The sequence below is a fragment of the Leucopleurus acutus genome (genome assembly GCF_964270905.1).
Source record: "Leucopleurus acutus genome assembly, chromosome: 19".
NCBI lineage: Eukaryota > Metazoa > Chordata > Mammalia > Artiodactyla > Delphinidae > Leucopleurus > Leucopleurus acutus.
Window position 1 is genome coordinate 52,551,193 of NC_139161.1, and position 25,747 is coordinate 52,576,939.

The 25,747-nt window shown below is 49.4% G+C and overlaps 2 protein-coding genes and 1 long non-coding RNA gene across 3 annotated transcripts; all 3 read right to left on the reverse strand.

Moving 5' to 3' along the window:
• Positions 1 to 1,089: 1,089 nt before the first annotated feature.
• On the reverse strand, positions 1,090 to 4,489 carry LOC309975488. The gene is made up of 3 exons (XR_014326947.1): positions 4,399 to 4,489; positions 4,022 to 4,207; positions 1,090 to 3,038 (listed from the first exon to the last, which is right to left on the reverse strand). It is a non-coding gene; the product is annotated as an uncharacterized lncRNA (long non-coding RNA).
• Positions 4,490 to 8,223: 3,734 nt separating this feature from the next.
• RPL26 (ribosomal protein L26) lies at positions 8,224 to 13,077 on the reverse strand. Its single transcript, XM_082860859.1, has 4 exons — positions 13,017 to 13,077; positions 12,046 to 12,218; positions 10,774 to 10,914; positions 8,224 to 8,384 (listed from the first exon to the last, which is right to left on the reverse strand). The coding sequence occupies exons 2-4, from the start codon at positions 12,211 to 12,213 to the stop codon at positions 8,256 to 8,258; spliced, it is 438 nt and encodes a 145-aa protein (XP_082716985.1). The 5' UTR covers positions 12,214 to 12,218; positions 13,017 to 13,077; the 3' UTR covers positions 8,224 to 8,255.
• A 7,180-nt stretch (positions 13,078 to 20,257) lies between these two features.
• RNF222 (ring finger protein 222) lies at positions 20,258 to 20,785 on the reverse strand (the record flags this gene model as incomplete). The annotated part of the gene is made up of 1 exon (XM_082861276.1): positions 20,258 to 20,785. The coding sequence occupies one exon, from the start codon at positions 20,783 to 20,785 to the stop codon at positions 20,258 to 20,260; it is 528 nt and encodes a 175-aa protein (XP_082717402.1).
• Positions 20,786 to 25,747: the final 4,962 nt, after the last annotated feature.

The following is a 25,747-nucleotide window of genomic DNA, read 5'->3' on the forward strand; positions in this document are numbered from 1 at the left end:
CTTCACATGCCTTATCTCACTGTCTTTCACAAAGACCCCATGAGGTAGGCGGCATCAGGACTGTTCTTGCTTCTTTCAGAAGAGGAAACCAGCGCCAGGGGCAATCAGAATGGTTTTGAGATGCAGGAAGAATGAACGGGAGAATAAGGGACTGCAGCCCCCTTCTCCTTCCCAGTGTCCATCTCTGAAGAATCATTTGTTCACTCAGCAAATCCTTTCTGAACACCTCTGATGGGCTATGTACTCTTCCAGGCCTTGAGAATACAGCAGTGCACAGATCCTGGGCATTACTCTCCCCTTCACTCTGAACTATGACCCAGACTGGCCTTTGCTCTATTCTTCTCTGGTTGGAGCAGTGACCTCAGGCCAACTTTTGTATTTTGCTCAGGAGTGCTTAGTTGTTTCCCTGCTACTAGTCACTTCCTGGAATGCACTGACCCTTTCCAAGAATACATGTTGTACCGTGCCTGAGGTATAGAAAACTGGCAGACTCAGACCCAAATCCCAGCCATGCCTTAATTTTGACCTATTTTTAAAATATGTTTCAGACACATCACACAATAATCCCTGTGGGTGCCATTCGAGAGTGGGCATGGTACATCAGGTTTCTCTTGAAGCAGGCAATCTCTGGGGCATGTTAGGTCAACCTCTTTTCTTCTCGTTATTTGTCCTTCACCTACATCTTTTTCTCTGAGGCCCCCATCTTTTGGGTTATGTGTCTAGAAGCAGGAACAGGCACTAGATATACGTAAGGCAGTCCCACCAGCTCTACAGGCTTCAGACCCTATCAGTTCATGTTCTGCAGGCTAACATACTCTTCCACTGACTGTAGTTGGTAGAACTGCAGCCCCCCAAAAAGATAACGTCCAAGTCCAAACCCCTGGCATCTGTGAATGTGACCTTACTTGGAAAAAGGGTCTTCACAAATGAAATTAAGGATCTTGAGGGACTTCCCTGGTGGCAGAGTGGTTAAGAATCCGCCTGCCAATGCAGGGGACACGGGTTCGAGCCCTGGTCTGGGAAGATCCCACATGCTGCGGAGCAACTAAGCCTGTGCGTCACAACTACTGAGCCTGTGCTCTAGAGCCCGTGAGCCACAACTACTGAGCCCGTGTGCCACAACTACTGAAGCCCACAGACCTAGAGACCGTGCTCTGCAACAACAGAAGCCACAGCAAGGAGAAGCCTGCACACTGCAACAAAGAGTAGACCCCGCTCGCCGCAACTAGAGAAAGCCCACTCGCAGCAACGAAGATCCGAGGCAGCCAAAAGTAAATAAAAAGAATCTTGAGATGAGATCATCCTCAATTAGGATGGGTCTTAAGTCCAATCACATAGATTTGGTGTCCAACAGTGTCCTTGTAAGAGACAGAAAAGGAGCACACAGACAGAGGGGAGAAGACCCACGTGCAGATGAGGCGGAGACTGGATTTGTGCTGCTCTAGGCCAAGGGATGCCAGGACTGCCGGCAGCCACCAAGGAGAAAGGCATGGGATGGATTCTCCCTCAGAGCCTCCAGAGGGACAAACCCTGCCAACACCTTGATTTCAGACCTCTAGCCTCCAGAACTATGGGAGAAGAAAGTGCTGTTGTTTTATGCCTCCACAGTTGTGGTAATTTTTTATGGCAGCCCGAGATCAGAGACCCAAGTTGCTTTCCCCCTGTGAGCCAGGACTACCATGGACAGCTTTCCTGAGAGCGTGGCCTTCATTCCTTTCATCTGGGGCCTTGGCAACAGTTCTCAGGTGGCTACACGGTGCCCAGAGGCAGGTGTCTGTTCACCAGCAGAAGAGACCTGGGGCCCCTTGGGAGGTGCTGGGCTCTGCAGCTTTGGGAGGAGTGGAATTGACGTCCTCGTCCATGTCAGATCGGTCTGCTCCGACCTCAGCTCTTTCTTCCTGCCTGATCCAAAGGCTGCTTTCTAGCTGTTCTTCAGCAATTTCTAGTTCTTCTTCTGTTTGTAAAACAGACACAGTTTCCCGGGGTAAGTGTGAGGAATAGAGTCCAAATTTGGCTTTACAACCAAACATCGCCTCATATGGACTTTGCTGCAAGGAAACATCAAAGGCCTGATTCCTCACCATCTGCATGAATCGCAGGCCTTCAGCCCAGTGATGTGAATGGTGACTCTGCATCCAGGCACTTAGCATGTTCTTGACATCACGGCTTGCTTGCTCCAGGGAGCCCTGGCCTTGGCCAGGGTGGTACTTACCAGGGACAATCTTTAGGTCTGGCCATACCTCATTGAGCTCATTGACAACCTGGTTTGTGAACTCCAAGCCACTGTCAGATTCTAACATCGTGGGTGTACCAAGAATTGTGAAAATATCCAAGAGGACAGAGACCACCTCATGGGCCTCTTTGGCTTTTAATGGCCGTAAAATAATAAACTTGGTCAAGTGGTCCTGGTAATACAAAATAAACTTGAACTCACCATCAGCATTTGACTGCATGTCAAGGATTTCAACTTGGCATCTGGAGTCAATGTCCTTAAATGGCATGGGCTTGGGTGCGAGGCCTCTCTTGGATACTGGGTTCTTCTGGTGGCACTGTTTACACAGAGTCAGATATAAGACAATGACTTCTTTGGTGACGTTCCCATATTTTCCTTGAAGCTCCTTGAGCATGCGCGTCCGCCCGCCATGGCCAATATTGAGATGTGTGTCATGAAGAATGTCAAACAGCTCTTCCTTGTGTACATAATACCGTATTCGATCTTGTTCTCCATGAGTAGCTTCTATTAGTTTCTCTGTGCCTTGTACAGAGATCACGTCATATTTTGCTGCACGGCGATAATCACGTGATGACTTCCTCCCCTTCTCCTTAGCTTCTTTCACTTCCTTTATTGTTTGAAAGTACTTTTCTTTGGAAAATACCTTGCTGTTGTAACTTTTGCTTTCCACTAACTTTGTCACGCTGATGAGAAACTTTTCTCTCATGTTACTTATCTCCTTTTCCATTTCACTTGGATTTGAAACCCCAGGGGGATCATTTCCAGCTCTCTGTGGCATCATGGGGAACTAACTGGAAGAAGGATCCTAAGAAAGGTAGAAAGAAACAGAACAAGGTTAAATTTGCTGATATTCCATCTGCAAGACTTTCCCTCTAAAGTTCCTCATTAACTCTTTCATCTGATTTTTGAACATATGGAAGAAAGATTACTAAAGTAATGGTATAAAGCAATAACAGAATAAAGATAACTAGAGGGACTTCCCTGGTGGCACAGTGGTTAAGACTCTGTGCTCCCAATGCAGGGGCCCCGGGTTCAATCCCTGGTCAGGGAACTAGATCCCACATGCATGCCGCAACTAAGAGCTCACATGCCACAACTAAGGAGCCCACCCACTGCAACTAAGATCAGGCACAACCAAATAAATAAAGAATAAAGATAACTAGAGGGCCCACTGGGCCCATTCATAACCAGAGCATGTCAACAGAATTTTAAATCAGCAAGATATATATACAGATATGTAGTAATTTTTGACTTTAGGCAAACAGAGTAATTAATAAAACTGTTAGCTCAAACAGTGAAACCTATTAATTCGTCTTTGCTAACTGAAGAGGAGAGGATAAATGGAAATGCCTAAGGCAATAATAGGCTGATATCTCATCCTCCATTCCTTTTAAAATAATATAAATGGGAGAACGTTGCTAGAAGGAACCCACATAACAATAGTAAGTTGTGAACTTGAAGTTAGCACCAGAGACGGCTTTTCAGCTTTCCCACAATCAACTTAATTTCTTGTGGCTGAAGAGTCTGTCCTCATTTTAGGAGACTCAAGGAGAACGCGGTGGGATTTTGGGGGGATTTTTCTGGCCGCACCACGTGGCTTGTGGCGGGGTTGCAGGGGGAGGGCGGGGGGGAACCTTAGTTCCCCGACCAGGGATCGAACCCGGATCCCCTGCAGTGGAAGCGTGGAGTCCTAACTACAGGACGGCCAGGGAATTCCTGAGATATTTTTAAATGATGGTTTTCCCCATCGATTGTACACAGGATTAGTAAATGAAGACAAGTCCTTACGCTGAGGGACTGGCTTCTTGCAACTGTCCAGCATTGTGCCCCTGCTGCAATCCTTCTGAGAGGTCTCTTGACACTTCCAATCTCTGGTCACATCCTCAAATGTCACTGCCTCCCGAAATGACACCAGCTGCTGCCACAGGGACGGTTCTGTCTCGGGTCCTGGGCTAAGGAGTAGCTGCAGCAGGACTAGGAAAGAGACAGTAGAGGTATTGGGAACAAAGGCGTGCCCACATGCATGACTGAATGTCAGTCATGTGAGTACTACACAAAGAAAAGATAACGGAGGGAGAGGAAAGGTCTCATATCCAGCAAGATGAGTCCAGCTACGTGGGTGAGGAAGAGGGGTTTTGTCCTCCTGGGAGGTCTGTAGGCCTGACCTGTTTTGACACTGCCAGAGCTGGAGCCCACATATTTCCAGAACGAAGCAGAGAGTCCAAGAGAACTTGAGCACTCCAAGGCCGGGAGACACTTTCAGGTACAGGCTTGATGGTTCTGACGAGGCAGCAGGGCCTGTTTCAAGAAATGAAAAGATTACATCTAGGGACATAGAGATATGTCAGGAGATTATCATGCCAAAGAGATATCCCAAATGGAGTCCACACTCCACCAAGATTGGAGAATTCCTCCGGAAGAGAACTTGATACTCAGGTGTCTAAACCGAGGTTCCTTAGTTAGAACAACTCTGGAACACAGGATGGTGATGAGGCCAGGGGAAGAGTTCATGTGATGATCACAGGAATTCCAGTAATCTTAGGAAAACAAGATCCCTGAGATGCCAGCCATCAGATGAAGAGCTGAGGGGTAGGGCAGAATTCTGAGAAGCAGAGAAAGATGGAAACATTTAAAATATATATATATATATATATTTTAGTATTTATTTGTTTGGCCATGCTGGGTCTTAGTTGTGGCACACGGGATCTTGGTGTGGCATGCATATGGGATTTAGTTCCCTGACCAGGGATGGTACCCGGGGCCCCCGCACTGGGAGTGTGGAGTCTTAACCACTGGACCACCAGGGAAGTCCCGATGGAAACAATTAAAGCTCTGAGCAAGAGTCTCAGTTAAGCTGAGCCTGCTTCCAGATCCTGAATGTCCTCCACTAAAAAGGCTTCGAATTCCCTCGACTGGCATCACTGGTTAACCATGGAACATTCCTGATTCTAAGGACACTACTGACTGTAAAACCACTGACATAATGACAATTTTCTTTTGAGAGGAAAAACTGAGGCCCTATATTAAATGAACATATCCAGATGTTTTTTTTTTTGCCACGCTGCACGGCATGCGGAATCTTAGTTCCCCAACCAGGGACTGAACCCGTGCCCCTTGCAGTGGAAGTACAGAGTCTTAACCACTGAGCTGCCAGGGAATTGCCCACACATCCAGATTTTTTAAAGGTGAAAAATATGCATTTCAGGATCGAAGAAACAGAATGTTTTTAATATGCTCTTTAAGCCTGAGCTCAAGACCCTCAGTGCAAACTGACATTTTTAAAGGCTCTGAGAAGTCCTGCAGTAAATAAACCAGTCTGTTTCATCCACCAGTCCCATATAATCATTGACATGGGGCTTTGTTTCCCAAAGAATATGTATTACCATCCCACAGTCCTTAGAAGAGACTTGAAACCACAAGGTATTCAACGGGATCCAGGAGCACCTTCCAGACTCCTCACTGAAACCAGCATCTCTCAGAAACTGGCTGCACTGGCTGCTATCTGAGGCCCTTCAAGGAACTACACGGGAAGGAAAGGCCTCATCTCCATCCCATAAAAGAATGAAGAAGACACGCTAGAAATAGTTTATAATCAAAAGATGGAAAAATCTCAGTCTTTAATATGAGAAATGGTCCTTACCCTATACCATGAAATTCTAAAGCACAGCCCTAGGGTCACATTTGGCTAATAGACATATGTTGGTTAGTCTACCCAGTTGTTTGTTTTTTAAAAATTGAATGGTTTACCTATATTTACAGACTGGGGAGTTCATATAAAAATCTAGGTTTCTGGCTTTCATGAAAAATGGGACGATCCAGTCATACTGGGAGCTTTGCTACTTGGCAACAACTGGCTGGAGTAGAGAGGCAGCCACTCCCTTTAGATAGACTACACTCGGTTTCCCACAGTCTTTAAGCCAGCTACTAACTATTTACCTTAGCTGCCCACCCCTGTAGTTACCTGAGTTTTCAACACCTGCTCTAAAGCAAAAGGAAAGAAACGAGGCCCCAAAGAAAGATGGCCAACTTCCTGGTGTGATCTGTGCTGGTGGGCTGATAAATGAGCTTGTTTAGAGAAAACTGGAAATATCTTCCTTCCTCACCCACCTGCGAGTCTTTGCTTTGGCTGTCCCGGACCTGGAACAGGTTCTTCCAAATCACACCCAGCTCAAATCAGCATCCTTCCTGATGCACTCCAGCTGACTGCCATCTCTCCCGCCTCTGAACAGCCTGCACCACTCACTGGAGCGCTTTGCATTTTCAGTCGACTGGTTCAGGTGTACAAACCTAGAAGGCAGGCGCTGAGGCTTCTACCTCGCTGTATCCCCTCAGAGGGCAGATGAATACAGAGCTGAGACGAAAGATGTTCAAAGGGCATTTGTCAAACACTTGGCTTACAAGTATAGAAGAGAGGCATTGCAGAGGCATGGTAAGTCAATTTCTGACGCTATTATTTACTGTGTGAGTAGGCTGGGCAAAGTTACTGAGGCTTCATTTTCCGCAACTATAAAATGGGGAGAATACCACTCTCCATCACAACGAGTTGTTGGGAAGACTCGGTGATAATGCAGATAATGACCTGGTTCGGGCATCAAGTCCTTTGTGCCGTCCTGGGTTCCGCGGTCTCGGCACCACCGCGCCAGGCTCCACGCGGGTTCCGCCTGCTAGTCGGGCCCGCCCACTCCTCCAAGGGCGGCCAACTCCGGGGGAGGAGTGAAATGAATGAGCCAGGCCAGCGGGAAGAGAGGCCGATCCGGGTGGTTTTGCAGAAGAGGGAGGTCCGGAAGGGAAAAGGAATGCTCCAGGGCCGCTGTGCCTGGAGCCCGCCCCACCCACGGCTGCGTCCGCCAGCGCCGCCCAGTCCTTTCCCGCCCGCGTGGGTCCGCGGCGGCTGAGGCCGGCCGTGCCGGCCGGAAGCGGCTCCGCGCCGGCCGGAAGCCCCGCCCCCCCGAGGGCCAGTCCGCAGAAGCCGCGGCGGGAAGAAACCTTAGTCCTTTTCTCGGTTACAAAGGCTGTGTTCCGGGGTCCTGCCCAGCCTGCAGCGTGCTCGGCGGAAGCTGCGGTGAGTGAGATCACTGAGGTGATAGCTGGGGCCGGGCCCAGGTGCGACCCTTGGCTAAGCCAGCCACTAACTCAGGTCTCCGGCGGCGGCAAAATTGGTCACCTATTTCCACACGTTGTCGTAAAGGCTCCAAGATAAGTAAATGCTCGCCTCCAGCCTGGAAAGTAAACCCCATTCATCGTCCTACACGTTTAAATGCTTAAGTCTAGAGTGAGGAAGGTGTTGCCAACAATTACTCTGTGCACGGTATCACTTAATCCTCTAGGAGAAACTGCATTTTAGGTGAGCACTTTTTGCTTCAGATTGTAAGCTAAAGATTCGTTTTGGTCTAACAGCACTCACACAACATCAGTGCAGAAAACAAGGTTGTAAAGGGGGTCCTCGGGTATTCAGCTTTACCCTAAAGTGCTGCTGCCTCTGTAAAAGAAAATCACTATTTTATCAGTCCCGACCTCGGAATATTCTTAGAAAGCATTTCAATCATTAAAGAACTGATGCTTGGGACTTCCCTGGTCGCGCAGTGGTTAAGAATCCGCCTGCCAATGCAGGGGACACGGGTTCGAGCTCTGGTCCTGGCAGATCCCACATGCTGCAGAGCAGCTAAGCCCATGCGCCACAACTACTGAGCCTGTGGTCTAGAGCCCGCGCTCCCCAGCGAGAAGCCACCGCAATGAGAAGCCCAAGCGTAGCAACGAAGACCCAACGCAGCTAAAAATAAATAAAATTTTTAAAAAGAACTGATGCTCAAAGTTGGTTAAAAAACCAACTCTCTCTAAACAGTACTTTTCATTACTGGAATCAAGCCACAAGATAAGGGTAGTCCGCCCCTAGATAGCTAACATCACCTGAACTTCCCTGAAAACTGACCCACCGAAATCTAGTCAGCGTCTCAAAGCACCACACATTAACAAAGACTCTTAATTTTAACAGTCTTTAATGAAAGTTGTAAACAAGATCACTTCATTCCTGCATCTTCTCAATTGTTTCTTCCTTATATTTGCCCTTTTCCTTCCCTACTTGGCGAGACTTGGCTTTACGTTCGAGGATCTTTTTGCGGTCTTTGTCCAGTTTTAGTCTGGTGATGACCACCTGCAGACAAATAAGAAAAAATGCTCCTGAGCTTTAAACAATTACCAACACAAAACACATGGGAAGCCCAACATTCAGTGCCGTTCCCCACACCTGTGGGAGTGGATGCCTAAACACTGAAGCGCCAGAAATGATTCTTTACCCCCAAACCTGGCTTAAATTTAAACGTTCACTAATGCTCAGCCAACAAAGGAGAAGGCAACGTGGCACTGGTGGTTCTTCTCACGTCCTCTTCTGTGCTTTATTTGAAAATCAGCTTTTTCTACTGCAAAATGTTTCAACTATTCCACTCCTCTCAGTTTTATAAGCTAACAAAGTCATACACGTTTTTGTTTCTATAGTAACGTTAGTACCACAAGGTTGGAAATTAAATGTAGCCTTCACACATGCTTCAACCTGCAAAACCTTTAGTGAAGTCATAGAACAGACCTTATTCCAACAGACTTGTCACTAAAGACACCCAGATTATGATAAATTTTAGTCTTAGAGAGGAAGGTGAGGGAAGGCAAAGACAGCACTGAACAAGGTATGGAAATATAGCATAGCGACCAAAAGACAATCTCCACCGCCATGGAGGTTATATCTAATATGAGATGGAATGCTGGAGGACAGGGGCTAAATCATGATCGAGATTAGGCAAAGCCTCACGGAAAGGTCTATATTTGAACAGAGACCTGATAAGAAGGGTAGAGTATTCCAAACAGAACAGCAAGCACAGAAGTCCAGAGGCAGAAGAACTTCTAAGTTTAACAGGTGTGTTTCTCAAATTTGAGTGTGTCTGGAGGGCTTATTAAAATAGACCCCTGGGTCCCACCCCCAAATTCTGCTCCAGTAGACCTGGGAACAGAATGTACAATTCTATGAAGTTGCCAGGTGATCCTGCCAACCAGCAGACACACTGAGTAGCATGGCTGTAGGAACAGTAAAGAGGCCAGTGGACTAGACACGGAGAGTGGAATAAGGTGACATCAAGAAGTAGCTGGTGATGGGACTTCCCTGGTGGCGCAGTGGTTAAGAATCTGTCTGCCAGTGTAGGGGACACGGGTTCGAGCCCTGGTCGGGGAAGATCCCACGTGCCGCGGAGCAATTAAGCCCGTGTGCCACAACTACTGAGCCTGTACTCTAGAGCCCACGAGCCACAACTACTGAAGCCCGTGTGCCTAGAGCCCGTGCTGTGCAGCAAGAGAAGCCACCGCGATGAGAAGCCGGTGCACCACAACGAAGAGTAGCCCCCACTCGCCACAACTAGAGAAAGCCTGTGTGCGCTGCAAGGAAGACCCGATGCAGCCATAAATAAATAAATAAATAAATAAAAAGAAGTAGTAGCTGGTGATCAGTCTTATAGGCCACTCAGATGGTAACAATATTCTGGATACAATGTGACAGCAGTCAACAGGTCTTATCGACTCATGTGGGGTATATAATAATGACATTTTGGCCTGAGCCATTAGGACAAAGCTGCCACACACAGTGACGGTAACAAACTGCAAGAGGGTTCAAGGATAAAATCAGGAGTTTAAACATGTCAGGTATGAGATACTGCTTGCAAACTAGTCAACTGGATATTGAGGTTTGTCTGGAATAAGAGATGAAGATGAGCCACAAAGAGGGAGATCAACTGTCAAATGCTGCATTAAGTTCATAAAACACTAAGAACTGGTCACTGGATTGGTGACCTTGACAACGGCTCATCTAGTTGGGGGCAAAAATAAGACTGTAGTAAAGAATGGGAAAGCCTTCGCTCTTAAGAGATACACACTGACGTAATTAGAGGTGAAGTGCCAGGATGTTTGTAATCCACTAGTGGGCAGGGCAAAGGGCAAAGAAAATGGAGATTGTGAATTCTACGTGAAAGATATGCAACAGCTGTACTAGTCTTGCGACTTTCCTGTAGTCTGAAGATTAGATTTGTGGTGCCAACTCAAGATCTTAAAAAAACGAACACCTCATTATCTGAATAGGCACCAAGCACATTTATTACCTTTATATTAAACATATTTTTTTAATTGAGAGAAATTAGACAGCAGTATTGGAGAATTCACATTAAAGTCCAGGACATGAGAATCAGACCATTATCTTCTATTTTGGCTTAGATACCACTATCAATGGGATCTAGACCCTGAGGTCCAGATTTTTTCCATCTGCAAATAACTTAATACCTACTTTGCAGGGCTGTAAATGTGCCTTACTGTTTACTCAATTCTGTTTAATACACAGGATATCAGCTCCATATTATCTAAAAATTACCCAATTTCCTATATTTTAAGATCTATTCATTTTTAGATTGATCGATCAGCTTACTAATAGCTTTTAAGGAAAAGGTACATTAAATACACATACAAAATAACTTAAAATTTTCTTCTCCCCTCTCATTCTTAAAAACACCTACCTTGCTGGGGTGAATGCCCACGTGGACAGTTGTGCCATTAGCCTTCTCCCGCTGCACTCGTTCAATGTAGATGACATACTTCTTCCTGTAAACCTGGACTACTTTGCCAATTTGCTGCCCTTTGTAGTGCCCTCGTACAACCTAAATGCAAATTCAAAAATAAAAGATATATGTGGTTAAAAGAATATTAAACTTGAAAATCAGGAAACCTATGAATCAGGTAAACATCATTCACGTTATCAGATACACAGGATCTTCCAATTTTGAAAGACCTAATCATTAATGGAAATGTGCCAATAATTCTATCTCTGGCTTCAATTAACCTGGAAATAAACTATGCTCCATATAAATCTACAGTGATGGACAGTGCATCCTACAACTGATGACCCACCAGCAGTGGTGGGCTTGTTAAAAGGTTAAAAACGAGGAACAAGCCCACCTTGGTTTTTTGTACCGAGTTGACAAGGAAACTGTCACTCCATCTCAAAGGGAACAACAGACCATAAATATTAAATTCACAACCCATTAAAGGGCCCAACTAAGTGCCAAAGAGTGGGCAGCAGCTAATATTTAAGGAAACATGCCACTTCTTTCCCTGAGGTTAACTAACATCGTTCTGTACCCGCAAGTCCCAACGACCCTCAGCTTGCCAAAGTGCTTCTGAACAGATGTTTCTTCCCAGTTGGAGAAAGCAGAGACTGCCTCCAAAACCTACTGGCAATTTTAGCGCCAGCACAGGAGCGACAAATGGCTATTCATCTCATGAAATGCTGGTAACGTGTAAGCTGCTTTAGAGACTGCTTGAATCTTAATCACTAGCTGCAAGTTACAGCTAAGAAACATTAATAGACATTTTCACTTAAATAGACTTGACAGATTATTTACTGTTACTCTCAAACAATCATATGGAACTACAGCTTACTTGTAACTCATATATGGATTTTGATTCAGGCACAGAATTGTTTACTGGTCCTCAAAAGCCTCTCCAATGCCCAAACACACCCAGAAAAAGATAACTCCAAACTAAGATTCTGGTTCCAAACCCCTTTCTTCTGTTTAATTATGACTGCATCTGACGCTTGAGACAACTGATTTTCACCAAAGTGTAAAGGTGAAGGAAGCTACATGCTTTTTGTTTAGCCCCCAGCTCAACTCCTTTTGCAATGCTGTTCTGGGAGCCAATGTCTCAGATGTATCGCTCTCAGAATGCAATCCATCGTCTGTGCCTAACGTGCGGGATATTCGCCAAGATGACCTGAACACGGCACATACCTGAACTTCATCATCCTTCCGGATGGGCATGGATCGGACATTGTACTTCTGTCTCAGCTCTTTAGAAAGAGGGGAAGACATAATTTTCCTGCGAATGTGGGAAGGCGCATTGAAATGCCTTTTCCGGTTCTTGCTTCGGTCAGAAGTCACAAAGGGATTGAACTTCATTTCGGCTAAATAAAAAGTTAAAAGAGGTGTAAACCCTTAAATGACCAAATCTCAGTTTACAAACAAGTAACTGCAACAATTTCATCTGGAAAGTTCAGAATGCTCACAAAAGCTGTCACATTCTTTAACTTCATCAAAAACTGCTTGTAGTGAACTGCTTTACTGGGATGTTTTCTGTATTTGCTTATGGAACAGAAGAACGTTCCATTACCAACACACCTGTTGTAATTAAACTTTTTGTTTACACTCTCAAACTGCATAACCACTGCGTAAGAAAGCTAAAACAGGCCTTATATTTCCGCTGAATTAGGGCAAAGCAGACTGACAATTCAACATCACATCACGTTTTAGAAAGACCAACCAACGTTAATCTGCGAACTTGAGCGTGAACACATTTAGCCCCATCCCAAATGAATGAAATCAGGCCCTCATCCCGAACCTGGAAAATGCACATAACTCGGGTCCAAAAAGCCTTCCAATGGGCGAGCGCCGTCTGAAAGTTCAGTAGATTTACCAACAAGTTATCCTGAGACCATTCTTTAGGAAACTACACTGCCCAGACTAGACTCCATCACCATAGGCCCTCTCCCCTTCAGCTCCCGTTTCGAAGTCCCCAAATCCTCTTTCCTCCTCCCTTCCCCACCCCGGCGGGCCTTGAGCTAGGAGAAAGGTCGAGACCATCCTGGCCCCCCTTCCCGGCTGCTACTCGGCCACCGGAACAGTATCGGGGCCCCCGGGGTCGAGATACACCGTGCCCGTGAACGGATGGCTGCAGATTATACGCGTTGTCCCGGCAAACTCACCCGTTAGCGCTTCAGCGATGGCCACAGAAGGGAAGAAATCCACACACAGCTTCCGGTTTTGTAAGTTTCCGAGAGGTCTCGCGAGACCGATGTTTCTTGGAGCGAGAGAGGCGCAGAGTTTGAACGCGGACGGAAAACTGGGAAAGAAATTGATCACTAGCGTCATCTCGTGGCTCGGAGGGGAACTGCAGAGCCCTTCTCCAGGTCCTGGTGCGTTCCGTGGGAGCTCTGGGTTCTGCAGCTGCGTCCTCTGGGAACGGTGGTTCCCGGGCAAGTGGCGGGGGCTGCTTGGGGTCTGACTGCCCCGCCGGGTGTTGAGGGAGCTAGCGGCCCCAGGGACCCGTGTCCCTTCACTCGAACACCGGGCAGCGGGTACTCCCTTAGCCGGGAAAGGGCAGGTCCTATATTTGACCGCCAGGTGGCGCTGGGACTCCGGCCGGCCGGTCACCTCGGTTACCTAGACCTCGGGCCAAGGGCGTGGGCCTGTCGAGTGTGCCTGACAGGTAACCAGCCAGCTCCAGCCCGGCGCCCGCAGCCGCCCCAACACCAATGTGTGTGCTGACTGCTCCGCGGGGCCCGCCCGAGGTTCGGCTCCCGCCGGCGAGGGGCCTTCCGAGGACTGGGGCCGCGGGTCTGCCAGGTGATGCCGAGGGTGCTGGTTCGAGACCACAATTTGAGGATAGCGGCGTGAGGAAGCTTTTCCACGTAGAGAACTGTGCCCTTTTCTTTCTTTTTTTAAAAAATAAATTTATTTTATTTATTTATTTTTGTCTGCGTTGGGTCTTCATTGCTACACGCCGGCTTTCTCTAGTGCGGTGAGCGGTCTTCTCATTGCGGTGGCTTCTCATTGCGGTGGCTTCTCTTGTTGCGGAGCACAGGCTCTAGGCGGGCAGGATTCAGTAGTTGTAGCTCACGGGCTCTAGAGCTCAGGCTCAGTAGTTGTGGCGCACGGGCTTAGTTGCTCCATGGCATGTGGGATCTTCCCGGACCAGGGCTCGAACCCGTGTCCTCTGGATTGGCAGGCGGATTCTTAACCACTGTGCCGCCAGGGAAGCCCCACTGTGCCCTTTTCTTAATTTTACTGCCTGCTCACATTCAGTTCAGGATCTGATGGAAGCAGGGCAAGGGGGTGCGCCCTCCTGAAGGATTGCAGTGCGGGGTGAACTCCTGCCGCGTGCCTGGCCGCGCACCTAGTAAGCGATCGGTTTCTGTTGAATGAATAACGCAGGTGTCATACTAGGGGAAGACACATGTTTCATGATACTTAAGACGTAGTAAGCTTGCAGAGTCTTAGGGACACCCTTCTACTCACTGCCTTTTTAACTCCTTTAATCCACCAAATAGCCTTGCCATCCTGGTCTTGTTGTCCTGTTTTACAGATGAGGACCCTGAGCCACAGAGAAATGAGAGGAGCTCGTGCAAGGTTATACAGAACCCATAGGTTATAGACGAACCCGTGCAGGCTGGCTTCCCAGCCCCTTCTGATAATTCCCTATATGGTCCCACTTTGTAGGAACCCACTGGGGTCAAGTCAGAGAGTGAGAAACCATATCCTTGAGGGCCCAGAGTGGAGTCAGTGAAGAACAAGTGTTTTCATGATTTAAAAATAGTTGTGTTCTTAGATATGCTGTGAAGATATAGCCCCGGATTTTATTTGTTATTCAAAACTTCAGTGAGAGCAGAATTCTTCTGCTGCAATTCTTTTCAACAAGTGTTTATGGAACATCTTTCATGGGCCAGCCAGGTTGCACCCTGGAGCTACAAAAGGCAATTAGTCAAAGTTTCTGCCTGCAGGAAGCTCACTGTCTAAGAGATGAGATAAACAACAAAATTAACAACCACAGGCCCCCAGAGAAGTGCTCGCTGAGCCTGGCTATCCTTGGTGCCTGGGTGCTTCCGGAAGAGAAGAGAACTCTGGGGTCCGGGAAGACCTGGGGTGAAGTCTTCCTTTAGTGACCTTTGAGGAATGTTAAAATTAGCTCCAGGAGGCAGAGGGAATAGCTTGAGGGAAGGCGTGGAGGTGTGACGCCCATGACACACTGTCACCAGGTGCCGGGTCCCTGTGGCTGGCATGAGAGGGATTCAGAGAGGAGCCCATGGGGCTCTGGGGTTGAGCTGAGTTTGACTTGGACGCTGAAAGTCGTAGGGAGCTGCTGAAGGCTCCTGCCTCCCTTTCTGGTCTTCACTTTCTCTTTCCTCTTATTGTCTTTACTAGTTTCCTTCATCGCCTCTTCTTCAGGCCTCCCCATCATCTTTCTCACTTCCCACAAAGGTCCTCTCTGTTTCTTCAGCCTCCCCATCATTCTCTGCTGTCACCCAAGCCTCTCAGACCTCCCTCCATCCATCCAACACAGTCATCGAAATTAAACTCGAGCCCACCCACCATGTGGAAGCATAACCACTTTATACAGTGTGAAGACTGTTGGAAGTTGTACCCACAGATGCAGATGACTGCTAGCCTAGTTACACAGTCTGTTTATCTTCACAAGTGTCTGTTGGGCGTCATGGCGCCACCCTACATGAACCTCTGGCCACCTCACCTGGCTGTCCTCTCTCCACATTCTTCTTACGTGAGTCCTTTTTTTTTTTTTTTTCTTTTTTGAGTCTTAACCACTGGACCTCCAAGGAAGTCCCCAAATGAGTCCTTTTAAACTGGCTCCTTCGGGTCATTTTGAGGGTGGTCTTTGTGTAGCCCTAAGACACACCAAGGTAGGTATTATCCAGGCTTCATGCCTACATCCCTGGACTAAACTTTTTTTTCTGGACCACAAACCGTCATGTTTACTTGTTCATTTGTTCATCCATTCATTCCTTCACTCATGCATTCTTCAAATATTTATCCAGCTTCGACTCTTTCCTAAATTCTGTGCCAGACACTTGGTATGATCTGAGCATCTTGTATGATCTTGTCAAGGAGCACATTGTCTAGAAGGAGGAGACGGACTTGTCAACAAACACGCATCATCAAGTGTCTCGGGAAGATGGTGGAATGCAGCAGGGGACACAGCACAGGTGCGGCCAATTCTAACCAAGGTAAGGGTTGGGGGAGGTTTTATAGGTAACCCATGAACTGTTTCTGGAAAGCTAGGTAGGAGTTTTCCAGGTAGACAATGGGGGAAGCGTGTTCCAGGTGGAGAGAGCTACCCAAACGAGAGCCCAGAGGCCTGCACCAGCATTGCTTGTAGGAACTGCCAGTAGTTTGTGTTGAGAATTAGTTGTGGCGCTCCTTTGTTCTGGGTTTGAGGAGGACGAAGGAAAGGGACAAGTTGTGAGGGTGGGCCAAGGTTGTTTATTTTGTATCAAAAAAGGACATTTGGATCGTGAAGGTCAAAGAGAGAAGTGGTGATTGCAGAAGAGCTGCCCGCGTCCTCAGGCTTCACTGAGGGCAGAGGTCACGGGCCGAGGGGCAGAGCGGTCTCTGATGTGCCTGCCCAGACTCCTGGCAGCCCTGGCCTGGGGCCCACCAGTGCAGTAGGGATCCTTCGGCTCGCTGGGTTGGCCTAGACTGTGTATGAGAGCTAAAGGTTATTGCAGTGGGGGGTGGCAAAGGGAGTGAGTGTGTGTGAGTGTGAGAGTGTGTGTGTAAAGGCGGGGGTATGCCGCTGGACAAGGGGAGAAGGAGAGGAGTGACAGTTTATGTTTAACCTCGGGGCATCCGTCTGCCTGTCTACCTATCTGTCTATCTATGTTATCTTCCTGTAGTGCCCTGACCCCAGGGTGGCTGCTTAAAGCGAAAGATTTTATTTGAGAAAGAAAAGGAAGGATAGAGAAGAGGGAATCAAAACAGGGAATTCCCTGGCAGTCCAGGGGTTAGGACTCCCACTCTCAATGCCAGGGGCCTGGGGAGTTGGAAAGCTAAGGTCCCACAAGCCGCACAGCACAGCCAAAAAAATCGAGAAAGAGGGAATCAAGATGAGCACATTAAATGGTGGGGCCCAGAGAAATCCCTAGGAACTTAGGAACGCTGAGAATATTAAACATTTTACCTTCCTTCCTGGGTGCCTGGTAAGCCTGAGATGTCATACCTCGAACGAGACACATCAGCTGACACTTTGGAACCACAGGTCAAGCAGTCTGGCGGCTCCTGGGGCCGACTCCTCAGTAGGCAAGTGTGTACACTGAAGATATCTTTAGCTTCTAATATAATTTTTCAATTTAATGTTCAGATAATACCTACATTTACTTGGTTCAAAAATCCCAAAATACCAAAGGTAAAGGGAGAAGTTCCCTTTCCATTCCATCATTTTCTCATCCCCATCCACAGTTCACCACTCTTACTAGTTTTTTTTTGAATATTCCCAATTGCTTTATGCGCAAATAAACAAATCAGAAAGTAAATTCTTTTTCATTTTTTTGGGCATGCCACGCGGCATGTGGGATCTAGTTCCCTGACCAGGGGTCGAACCCGTGCCCCCTGTAGTGGAAGCACAGTCTTTTTTTTTTTTTTTTAAACATCTTTATTGGAGTATAATTGCTTTACAATGGTGTGTTAGTTTCTGCTGTATGACAAAGTGAATAAGCTATACATAAGTATACATATATCCCCATATCTCCTCCCTCTTGCGTCTCCCTCCCACCCTCCCTATCCCACCCCTCTAGGTGGTCACAAAGCACTGAGCTGATCTCATTGTGCTATGCTGCTGCTTCCCACTAGCTATCTATTTTACATTTGGTAGTATTTATGAGTCCATGCCACTCTCTCACTCCGTCCTAGCTTACCCTTCCCCCTCCCCGTGTCCTCAAGTCCATTCTCAGCGCACTCTTAACCACTGGACACCAGGGAAGTCCCGGAAAGTAAATTTTTATGCCCCCACTTTCTACACAGGTTGTAGTATCAGATACCCAGCGTTTCACACCTTGCCTCTGCCCATCGGCCATTGGATCTTGGAGACTTTCAGAGTCAGTTTGCAGGTCCTTCCTTGTTCTTTTTACAGCTGCATGACAGTTCCTGCATCTTAAGTTACACAACCAGCCCCTTCTGACTGGCATGCAGGGTTTCCCAATTCTTTGTTTTTAGGAACAACACTGCAATTACATATGTCAATGCCGCAATATGCAAGTGTATCTGTCACATACCTTTCTAGAACGGGAATTGCTTGGTCAAAGTGGACATTTGATAGATAATGTCAAATTTCCCCTCCTAGGGGTTTTATCAGTATCCCTTCCTACCAACCTCACTTGCTTCCCTCAGCGTTGGCAGCAGGGTGAGTTTAGACAAGCTAATAGGTGAAAAATGGGATGCCAGCAGAATTGTAATTTGCACTCCTTTCACAAGTGTGGCTGAGCAAATGTTTAAGAGCCATTTGCATTTGTGTTTTCGGATGGTCTTTTTCATTTAAAATGAATTATCCTAAAAGGCCAGGCTCATCGCTTCCCACATGCATTTACAGTGTGTCTGGAATCTTTGAGAAAATATATAGCTTTTGACATTCTTTGAAAATAAAAGGAGTGCTATCTACAAGTCACGACTGAACAATATGGAAACACTACAGGTATTTCGAAATTAACTTTCGGCAAACACAACAGAATCTGAAGAGGCTAAAAGCAGGTCCCCAGACATTCATGACACTGTTTGAAGCAGCCTGGGTGTGGTTAAAACTGACTCAGTAGAGTCTTTGTAAATGTAACATTTTAATTCCTGTAATAAACATTTTTCCCATGAATCCACCTGTACCTCCCCCAATAGCACCTATGTTCTTCTCTAGTCTTGAAAAGAAGCCCATAAGTGCATTAAATCAACTCTCTCTGTGTCCCAATATCGCCTGCAGGTGGATCCCATCCCCGAATGGTCCCCAAATGACCACCATTACAGGCTTTTAGGAACTAGGTAAGAGGGCGCTACTTCTTTCCCCACAGACAGCGAGCTTCGCTGAGAGAGGCAGAGGCTGTGGAGAGCTTGGCTGTTGGCACACCTGGGCTCTGAACCACCCATTTCAGAAAACAGCTTGAGGTTTTTGCTGGTTTTAGTCCTAAAATTAAGATGATGGCCCACTGACTTATGGGCCTTAGTAAACAGAAAATAGCTGTCCCCGAATGGCTCGCTCCCCAGACAAGACCCAATCTGAGCTTTTTCTAGTGTCCTCATCAAGGACCCCCAGCATAGGCGGGGTCCCCAGGTGATGTGACCTTGGCCAGCGCCGACAACAGCTGGGTTCCAGTGTTCACTGAGACAGAAGCGTCTCTGCCAAGCACAGCTGTGTTCTTCCCCACCCTTCCTCACCCAGCCCAGCCTGGGAATCCACCCCGGGAACTGGCCCAGCTGGTGTGGCCTCTAATGAGTGGTTGGTCATGAGGAAGAGGAGAACCTGGGCTGGGAGGAAGCCCCCAGGGGTTCGTTTGCCCACATAGTTTTCAGCTGACTCAAGTCCCGGCCACCAGGCTTCCCCTGCACTGCCCGCTTTCCACACTATCCTTGAAAACCCCAGGACTCAAAATTTGGACCATTCTTGGGCCGGGGAGGCTTGGGGAGACCTCTGGCTCTGTGGGCCATTCTGCTGGCCTCAGCCTCTGTCAACAAACTTCCGACTCCTGATGTGGCCTCCGCTCCCCTTTTCTGTTCCTTCCTCCAGCTCCCTGAGATCAGCTTCTCCCTCAGGGAAGACCTTCCAGGCTGGCACCCTTGCCCAGCTGTGGGGTGTCATGGATGGCGGCTGAGATTCCAGGAAACACAAGCGCCTTTCGCCCCTGCGCCACCCCTTCTGTTTATTGCTCGGAGCGGGTTGGAGGACCCTGGCTGGGAATTCTGTCCTGGAGGAGTCCTGCCCTTGGGCCCCTCTGGGATGTACCCCACGCAGAACCCCAGCTGGGCTCAGGCAGGTCACCTGGCAGGTGAGGACTACCCCTCGGGGCTGGTGAGCCCACAGGACGGAGCAGCCGCCCATCTCCCTGCGTTGCTCGGCTCCAGCCTAGAGGAAGGGTCAGCATCCCCGGAGGGTATACCCCTGCTGCTGTTTCTGAGCAGGGGTGTCCATCACGTTTTCCTCCCTGGCCTGGAGCCTGGAGTTTCCATTTCATTCAGCCCAGAGCCTGGCTGCTCAGCCCAGCCCTGGCCTCCCTGTTCTCCCTGAGACGCACTGGGAGCAAGGAGCCCGGGGTGGGGAGATGCCACTGGACCTCCAGCCAGCAGCGCCCTAACATCCCTTCTGCCCCTGGCCATCCCTCAGGGCTCGGCTGACACCCCCCAGGCAGCCTGGCTGTGTGAGCGGGCAGCTTCCAGAGCGGCCCTCGGGCCGGTGCCCCACTCACGCGTGCTTCCTCACCAGCAGCACCCAGGGCAGGATGGCAGCCACCACGGACACCACGGCAATGAGGACGATGAGCAGTAGGGCCTGGAAGCGGCTGCAGAACGACCGGGTGGAGCTGGGCACCGGGGAGGCCTCCAAGAGCTCGGCCAGGCTGCGCCCGGGCAGGATGCTGTCCTGCTTCCCCAGGGGTATCCCATGGCTGCTGATGAGGAAGATCTGCGGCTCCCGGAGCAGGCCGGGCGGCGGGTCCAAGGGCACGGCCAGGGTCTGAGAGCTCTTGTCCAGCTTGGAGGGCCAGCAGGAGCTCTTCTTGTCGAGGAAGGTGACGTAGCGGCAGACGGGGCAGACGACGGTCCTCTGGACCTGCCCGTCCACGCGCGTGGAGAGGAGGTACTTGACCAGGCAGTCATGGCAGAACATGTGGCCACAGCTCAGCGTCCGGCTGGCGCCCTCCATTTCGCGGAACTTCTCGTAGCACACGGGGCACTCGCCGCCCAAGCTTTCCTTGCTCTCCCACTCGGACATGGCCGCACGGGAGAGCAGGGCCCTGGCTGTGGGCGGGAAGGGCCAGAGCATCAGCGCCTTTCCCTCCTTCGCTCCCCTGCCGGACCCCTCCGGGCCTCCCGGCACCCCGCTGCCTCCGCCCCCTCCTCCCGGGTCCTCTCCCGCTGCTCCTCCTCCAGGGTCTACCGGAAGTAACCCCGGACCCGCCGGAAGCGATGAGGGGCCGCTTCCGGAAGGGGGATTGGGAGACAAATAACGAGAGCTCCCAGCCACGCTGGGCTCTGGAAGGAGGTGGGTGGCGGGGGAAGGTGTAGCCTCCCACCTCCAGCCCGACGGGCACTCGCTGTGAGGTCACCGCCTCCCGCTTCCTGGTTCCAGGCCCGAAGTGGAGGCCGGAGGACCCATTTCCCAGGGGAAGCGGGTGGCTAAGCGGTTGCACCCGCGGCCTCAGTCCAGGCCTCAGTGTGGGCGTGTGCCCAGAGTGGCCGTTTTCCACAACAGCCTCTGCTGGTGCTGCTGCGTTTCCCCGCCTGGGCTGGCCAACCCACTGGGTTGTGCGCAGCCCCTGCGCCGCATTCCTGTGTGCCACGTGTGGCTGTAAAGCAGCGAGGGGTTTGAAAATGAAACTCCAAACTTACACATCCAAATGACGGCTGGCCGGCCGCGCGGTCACGTCGGGGAGCTGTGGGCTCCTTCCTTTGCCCGTCACAGCTCACTCATCCTTCAGACTCTTCCCGGAGGCCTTCCCGAGGCTGCGAGAGAACCTTCTGATTAACCTCTGTGAGGGCAGATTTTCATCCTTCGAGGATACGTCTGGTATTTGGAAATGGCCAAAAGTCACCGGGTGCCCATTCTGGTGAGAAAGCAAATGAGTACTCAAGTGGCATGAGATTGTTTTAAATCAAAGAAAAGGAGTCACCATGATGCAACAGGTGGGTTTCTAACATTATCTGAGAGCTAAAGAGAGGCTCCAGCGATGCTGTCAGCAACGGCAACATTGTTGGATTTAGTCCAGTTTCCCAAGGTGTGAACCTTGATGGGAAACACCTCTTTGGGTATGTGATGTGGTCCAAGTGTTCTCATTATGCAACGTGTCCCCAGTATCACAGCTGTGTCATCTAAACTCCTCTAGAACAGCCTCTTCCTGTTATTGGTATATCAGTGATGTAGACAAAAGACCCCTGGACACACTGACACCTAGAGCTGTGTGGCAGCCCCCAGATCTGAGAGGTGACGTAGTGAGAACAAGGTTAGTTACTAGGAAGGACAAACTAGAGTTGGTTTAATCACAAATCTTTTGGAATCTCTCCCCGCCCCTGGCTTGGTTCCAAGTCCATTTTGCCAAGTTGAAAACTTGGTCCCATAACCAAGAAAGAGCAAAAATATGTAGAGGGCGGGGTAGGGGACTGGGGACCCTGGTGGCAACACCAAAGCCTGTGCAGGAGTTTTCAGGCTTTGGTCTCTGAAGTGGTCAGTGTGGCTTCCAGGCTGGGGTGAGGGTTCAAGTGCTCAGACTCTGAAGCTGGCTTCAAATCCTTGATATACCCAAGGATATATCTGTATAACCTGTCTGAGCCTCGATTTCCCATCTCTAAGGGAACGCTTCCTCTCAGCGTTGTCCAGAGTATTAAGTAAGTATTAAGTGAGGTAGCATGAGTGAAAAGTCTGGTTCGCAGTAAGTGCTCAATAAACGGTAGGTGTCATTGTTAAGGCCGCCGAGCCCTTTCCCCTCCTGACATCTGCCTTCCGGCCTTCCCTCTCCTCCCCAGATGTTCCTTATTACATAAGTGACTAAAGAATATCACACCCCTGACAGAGGGCAGCTCCCATCAAATTAGAATAACTGAACAGGATGACAATAGATTAGGTAAGTGATGGGCAATAGATCATTAAGATGGTGATTCCAGAGTTTCTCAGACTTTTTACTTTTTTGTTTCATAACACACTTGCAAGTGTCTAAACTGGGGTTATTCTCAGGATGGCCTTGATTTTCTTAAGCCGACCAACTGCTAACATGTCCCCCTGCATCTCATTATTCCCCACAGGCATATGGTGGCAATTCCATCCATCCAATTATTCAACAAATATTTATTGACCGCTTGCTGCGGGCTAGGTACTGAGCCAGGCATTGGAGATATGCAGTGATCAGGAAAGCCCTTCATGGGGCTTCCCTGGTGGCGCAGTGGTTGAGAGTCCGCCTGCCAATGCAGGGGACACGGGTTTGTGCCCCGGTCCAGGAAGGTCCCACATGCCCCGGAGCGGCTGGGCCCGTGAGCCGTGGCCGCTGAGCCTGCACGTCCGGAGACTGTGCTCCGCAACGGGAGAGGCCACAGCAGTGAGAGGCCCGCGTACCGCAAAAAAAAAAAAAAAAAAAAGAAAATAAAAGAAAGCCCTTCATGAAACTTTAGAGCCTGGGGGACATTTATAAGTTTTATTGAAAAAAGATTTTTTTAAAAGGAGGGATGCTCAATCGCTTAAGTTGTTTGGGTAACTAAGAAGTAAGTTATCAAGACAGGCAAGAGAAGTAAAGCAGGGACTTCCCTGGTGGCGCAGTGGTTGAGAGTCCGCCTGCCAATACCGGGGACACGGGTTCGAGCCCTGGTCTGGGAAGATCCTACATGCCACGGAGCAACTAAGCCCATGCGCCACAACTACTGAGCCTGTGCTTTAGAGCCCGCAAGCCACAACTACTGAAGCCCGCGTGCCTAGAGCCCGTGCTCTGCAACAAGAGAAGCCGACGCTCTCTACAATGAGAGAAAGCCCACGTGCAGCAACGAGGACCCAACGCAGCCAAAAATAAATAAATAAATAAATAAATTTTAAAAAGGAGAAGTAAAGCAGTTAGATAAGAGAATGCTGGGGGAAGAAAGGACTTCTGAGGCCATTTAGGAAAATCTAGTTTTATAGGTGAGCAGACCCGGGTCCAGAGATGGGGAAGTGACTTGTCTGAGGTCACCTGGGAAGGAGAATGGAGAGGGAGATGGGAGAGAGAGAGAGAGATTTCATAGATAGTACAGAAAACATCAGAATCAGTTGATAGATTGGGTGGGTGAGTAGATATTAGCCAAATCAGGAAGCGCCTTCCTCCTTGGGATGAGAAGGGGAGCAGGGAGGACTGCGTTTGAGGAAAAATTAAAAGGATGCAGGGGCTGCAAAAGACATCCCAGGTCCCCACTGGTGGCCTCTCTTTGCAGTCCCTTCCCCATCGTGTGCTTCGGGAGAGGCATGTCACTCACGTCTGGACAATGCCACCCGCCCTCCATCCCCATCTTCTCACCTCCCTTTCTCAGTCTCCGTGATGCCTCCCTCCTTGCGTCCCTCCCTTTCTCTTAATTCCATTTCATTCTCCATCCTTGAGTTCCTCTTATGGGCCTGACTCTGTCTCGAGTGCTGGGGCAGGGGAGAGGGCAGCAGAAGAAATGCAAGGAATAATGCTCTGATTTGGGCACAAACTAGCTAAATAACAGTGCAAGACATTATCTACCAAAGGCATCCCCATTGGTGCTTCAGGAAATTTCGGGGAAGGAGGGCTGAAAAGTCTTCCTAGGTGAGATGGGACCAGTGTTGAGCTAATAAATAATTATAACAGCGACTATTTATTGAACACTAGTTATGTGCTTAGCATTTTGCATGCCTTCCTCATTTCATCATGACAGCGACACTGGGAGGGGGATATTATTTCCATTTTACGGATGAGGAACTGCGAGGCTTAAGTAACTTGTTCAAAGTCAGGCTGCTAGTCCTGGGCAGACCCAGGGTTCGGGGCCACGTCAGTCTGGTTACGTGGCCCATGCTGCGTACCACCCTCCTGTAGTGAGGGCTCGGATGCCTCCGTGGAGGGCGTTCCAGACCTTGATCCAAGGAGTAGGTGAAGAATCGAGAGCAAGGTGGCAGAATTGGAGGTCCCAGCCCTCACAGAATGCTTCTCTACAGAAACACTGATCTAACAAACATCCAGGGTTGAGCATACCTCACGAGAGCTGCAGAATCCAGTTGTATATATTAAATATGTACAGCTTGTTGTATGGCAATCATACCTCAGTAACGTTTTTTTTTTTTTAAGGAATAGATGAAGCCTGGATGGGAAGGTGACTCCCCAAACTTCCCTCCTCAGAGTGATTGTAAACGGGGCTGCCCCTCCAGCCGCCTGGGAGGCAGGGGAGGACGAGGGCCAGCGCAGGGGGAGCCGTCCTCGTGAAGCCCCAGTGCCTAGTTTCACCCACAGCAGCCCACCTCGAGGACTGGAGGGGGGTGTCACCAGCCCAGACGATCCCCGCCCCCCACCTTGGGACAGTGAGCCTGTGAGGCAGAGTGAGACTTGTGGGCACCGGGTTTCCCTCCTGGATTCCCAAGGCAAGGCTTTGTTGACCACTTCCTCACCCCTAGACACCATACACACACACACACACACACACACACACTCTACACACACACTCTACACACACTCTCTCTCTCTCTCTCTCTCTCACACCCTGGCATCACTCCAATGTCAGTGCAGAGCCCTGCCAAGCTCTGACTGGATCCCACTCCTTCCCTGCCCCCAGCCCGGACCCCAGACTCACTTTGGCTGGAACCAGGGCGAGTAGCATCTGCCTCTCCACCCAGGCCCTCCATGGAGCAGGTCTGAGCCACCCAGAGGTGCTGGGCGGGCGGCACGTCCTCCTGCCGCTGTCACTGTGACAGCCGCTGCCTCCAAGGCATTTCCTAGTGACTGAGCAGGTCGGGAGGACAGCACGGGGAAGTGAATGTCGGCCAACCCGTTTGAGGCTGGGAGGCTCCTGGCGTTGCCCAGGGGTTTGGCCCCTGCTGGAGTCAGGTGGTGTCGATGAGGATGCTAGGAGAGGAGGGGCCCCTGCCTAAGGAGGAGCCCAGGGATGGGTGCTGGAGACAAGCAGAGGGTCTCACGATGGAGGCAGTGATCCAGGAGCTCTTTGACTGAGGCTCCCCAGAGATAGGTCTCCGCAGCTCAACAATAAAAGTCAT

What these genes read in the sequence shown, in the direction of transcription:
- RPL26 (XM_082860859.1), bottom strand. Translation starts at nt 12,213, where the DNA reads ATGAAGTTCAATCCCTTTGTGACTTCTGACCGAAGCAAGAACCGGAAA. An exon ending in GGAAGGATGATGAAGTTCAG is followed by an intron (nt 10,915 to 12,045) that starts GTATGTGCCGTG and finishes ATTTGCATTTAG; the next exon opens with GTTGTACGAGGGCACTACAA. An exon ending in TGGGCATTCACCCCAGCAAG is followed by an intron (nt 8,385 to 10,773) that starts GTAGGTGTTTTT and finishes ATTTGTCTGCAG; the next exon opens with GTGGTCATCACCAGACTAAA.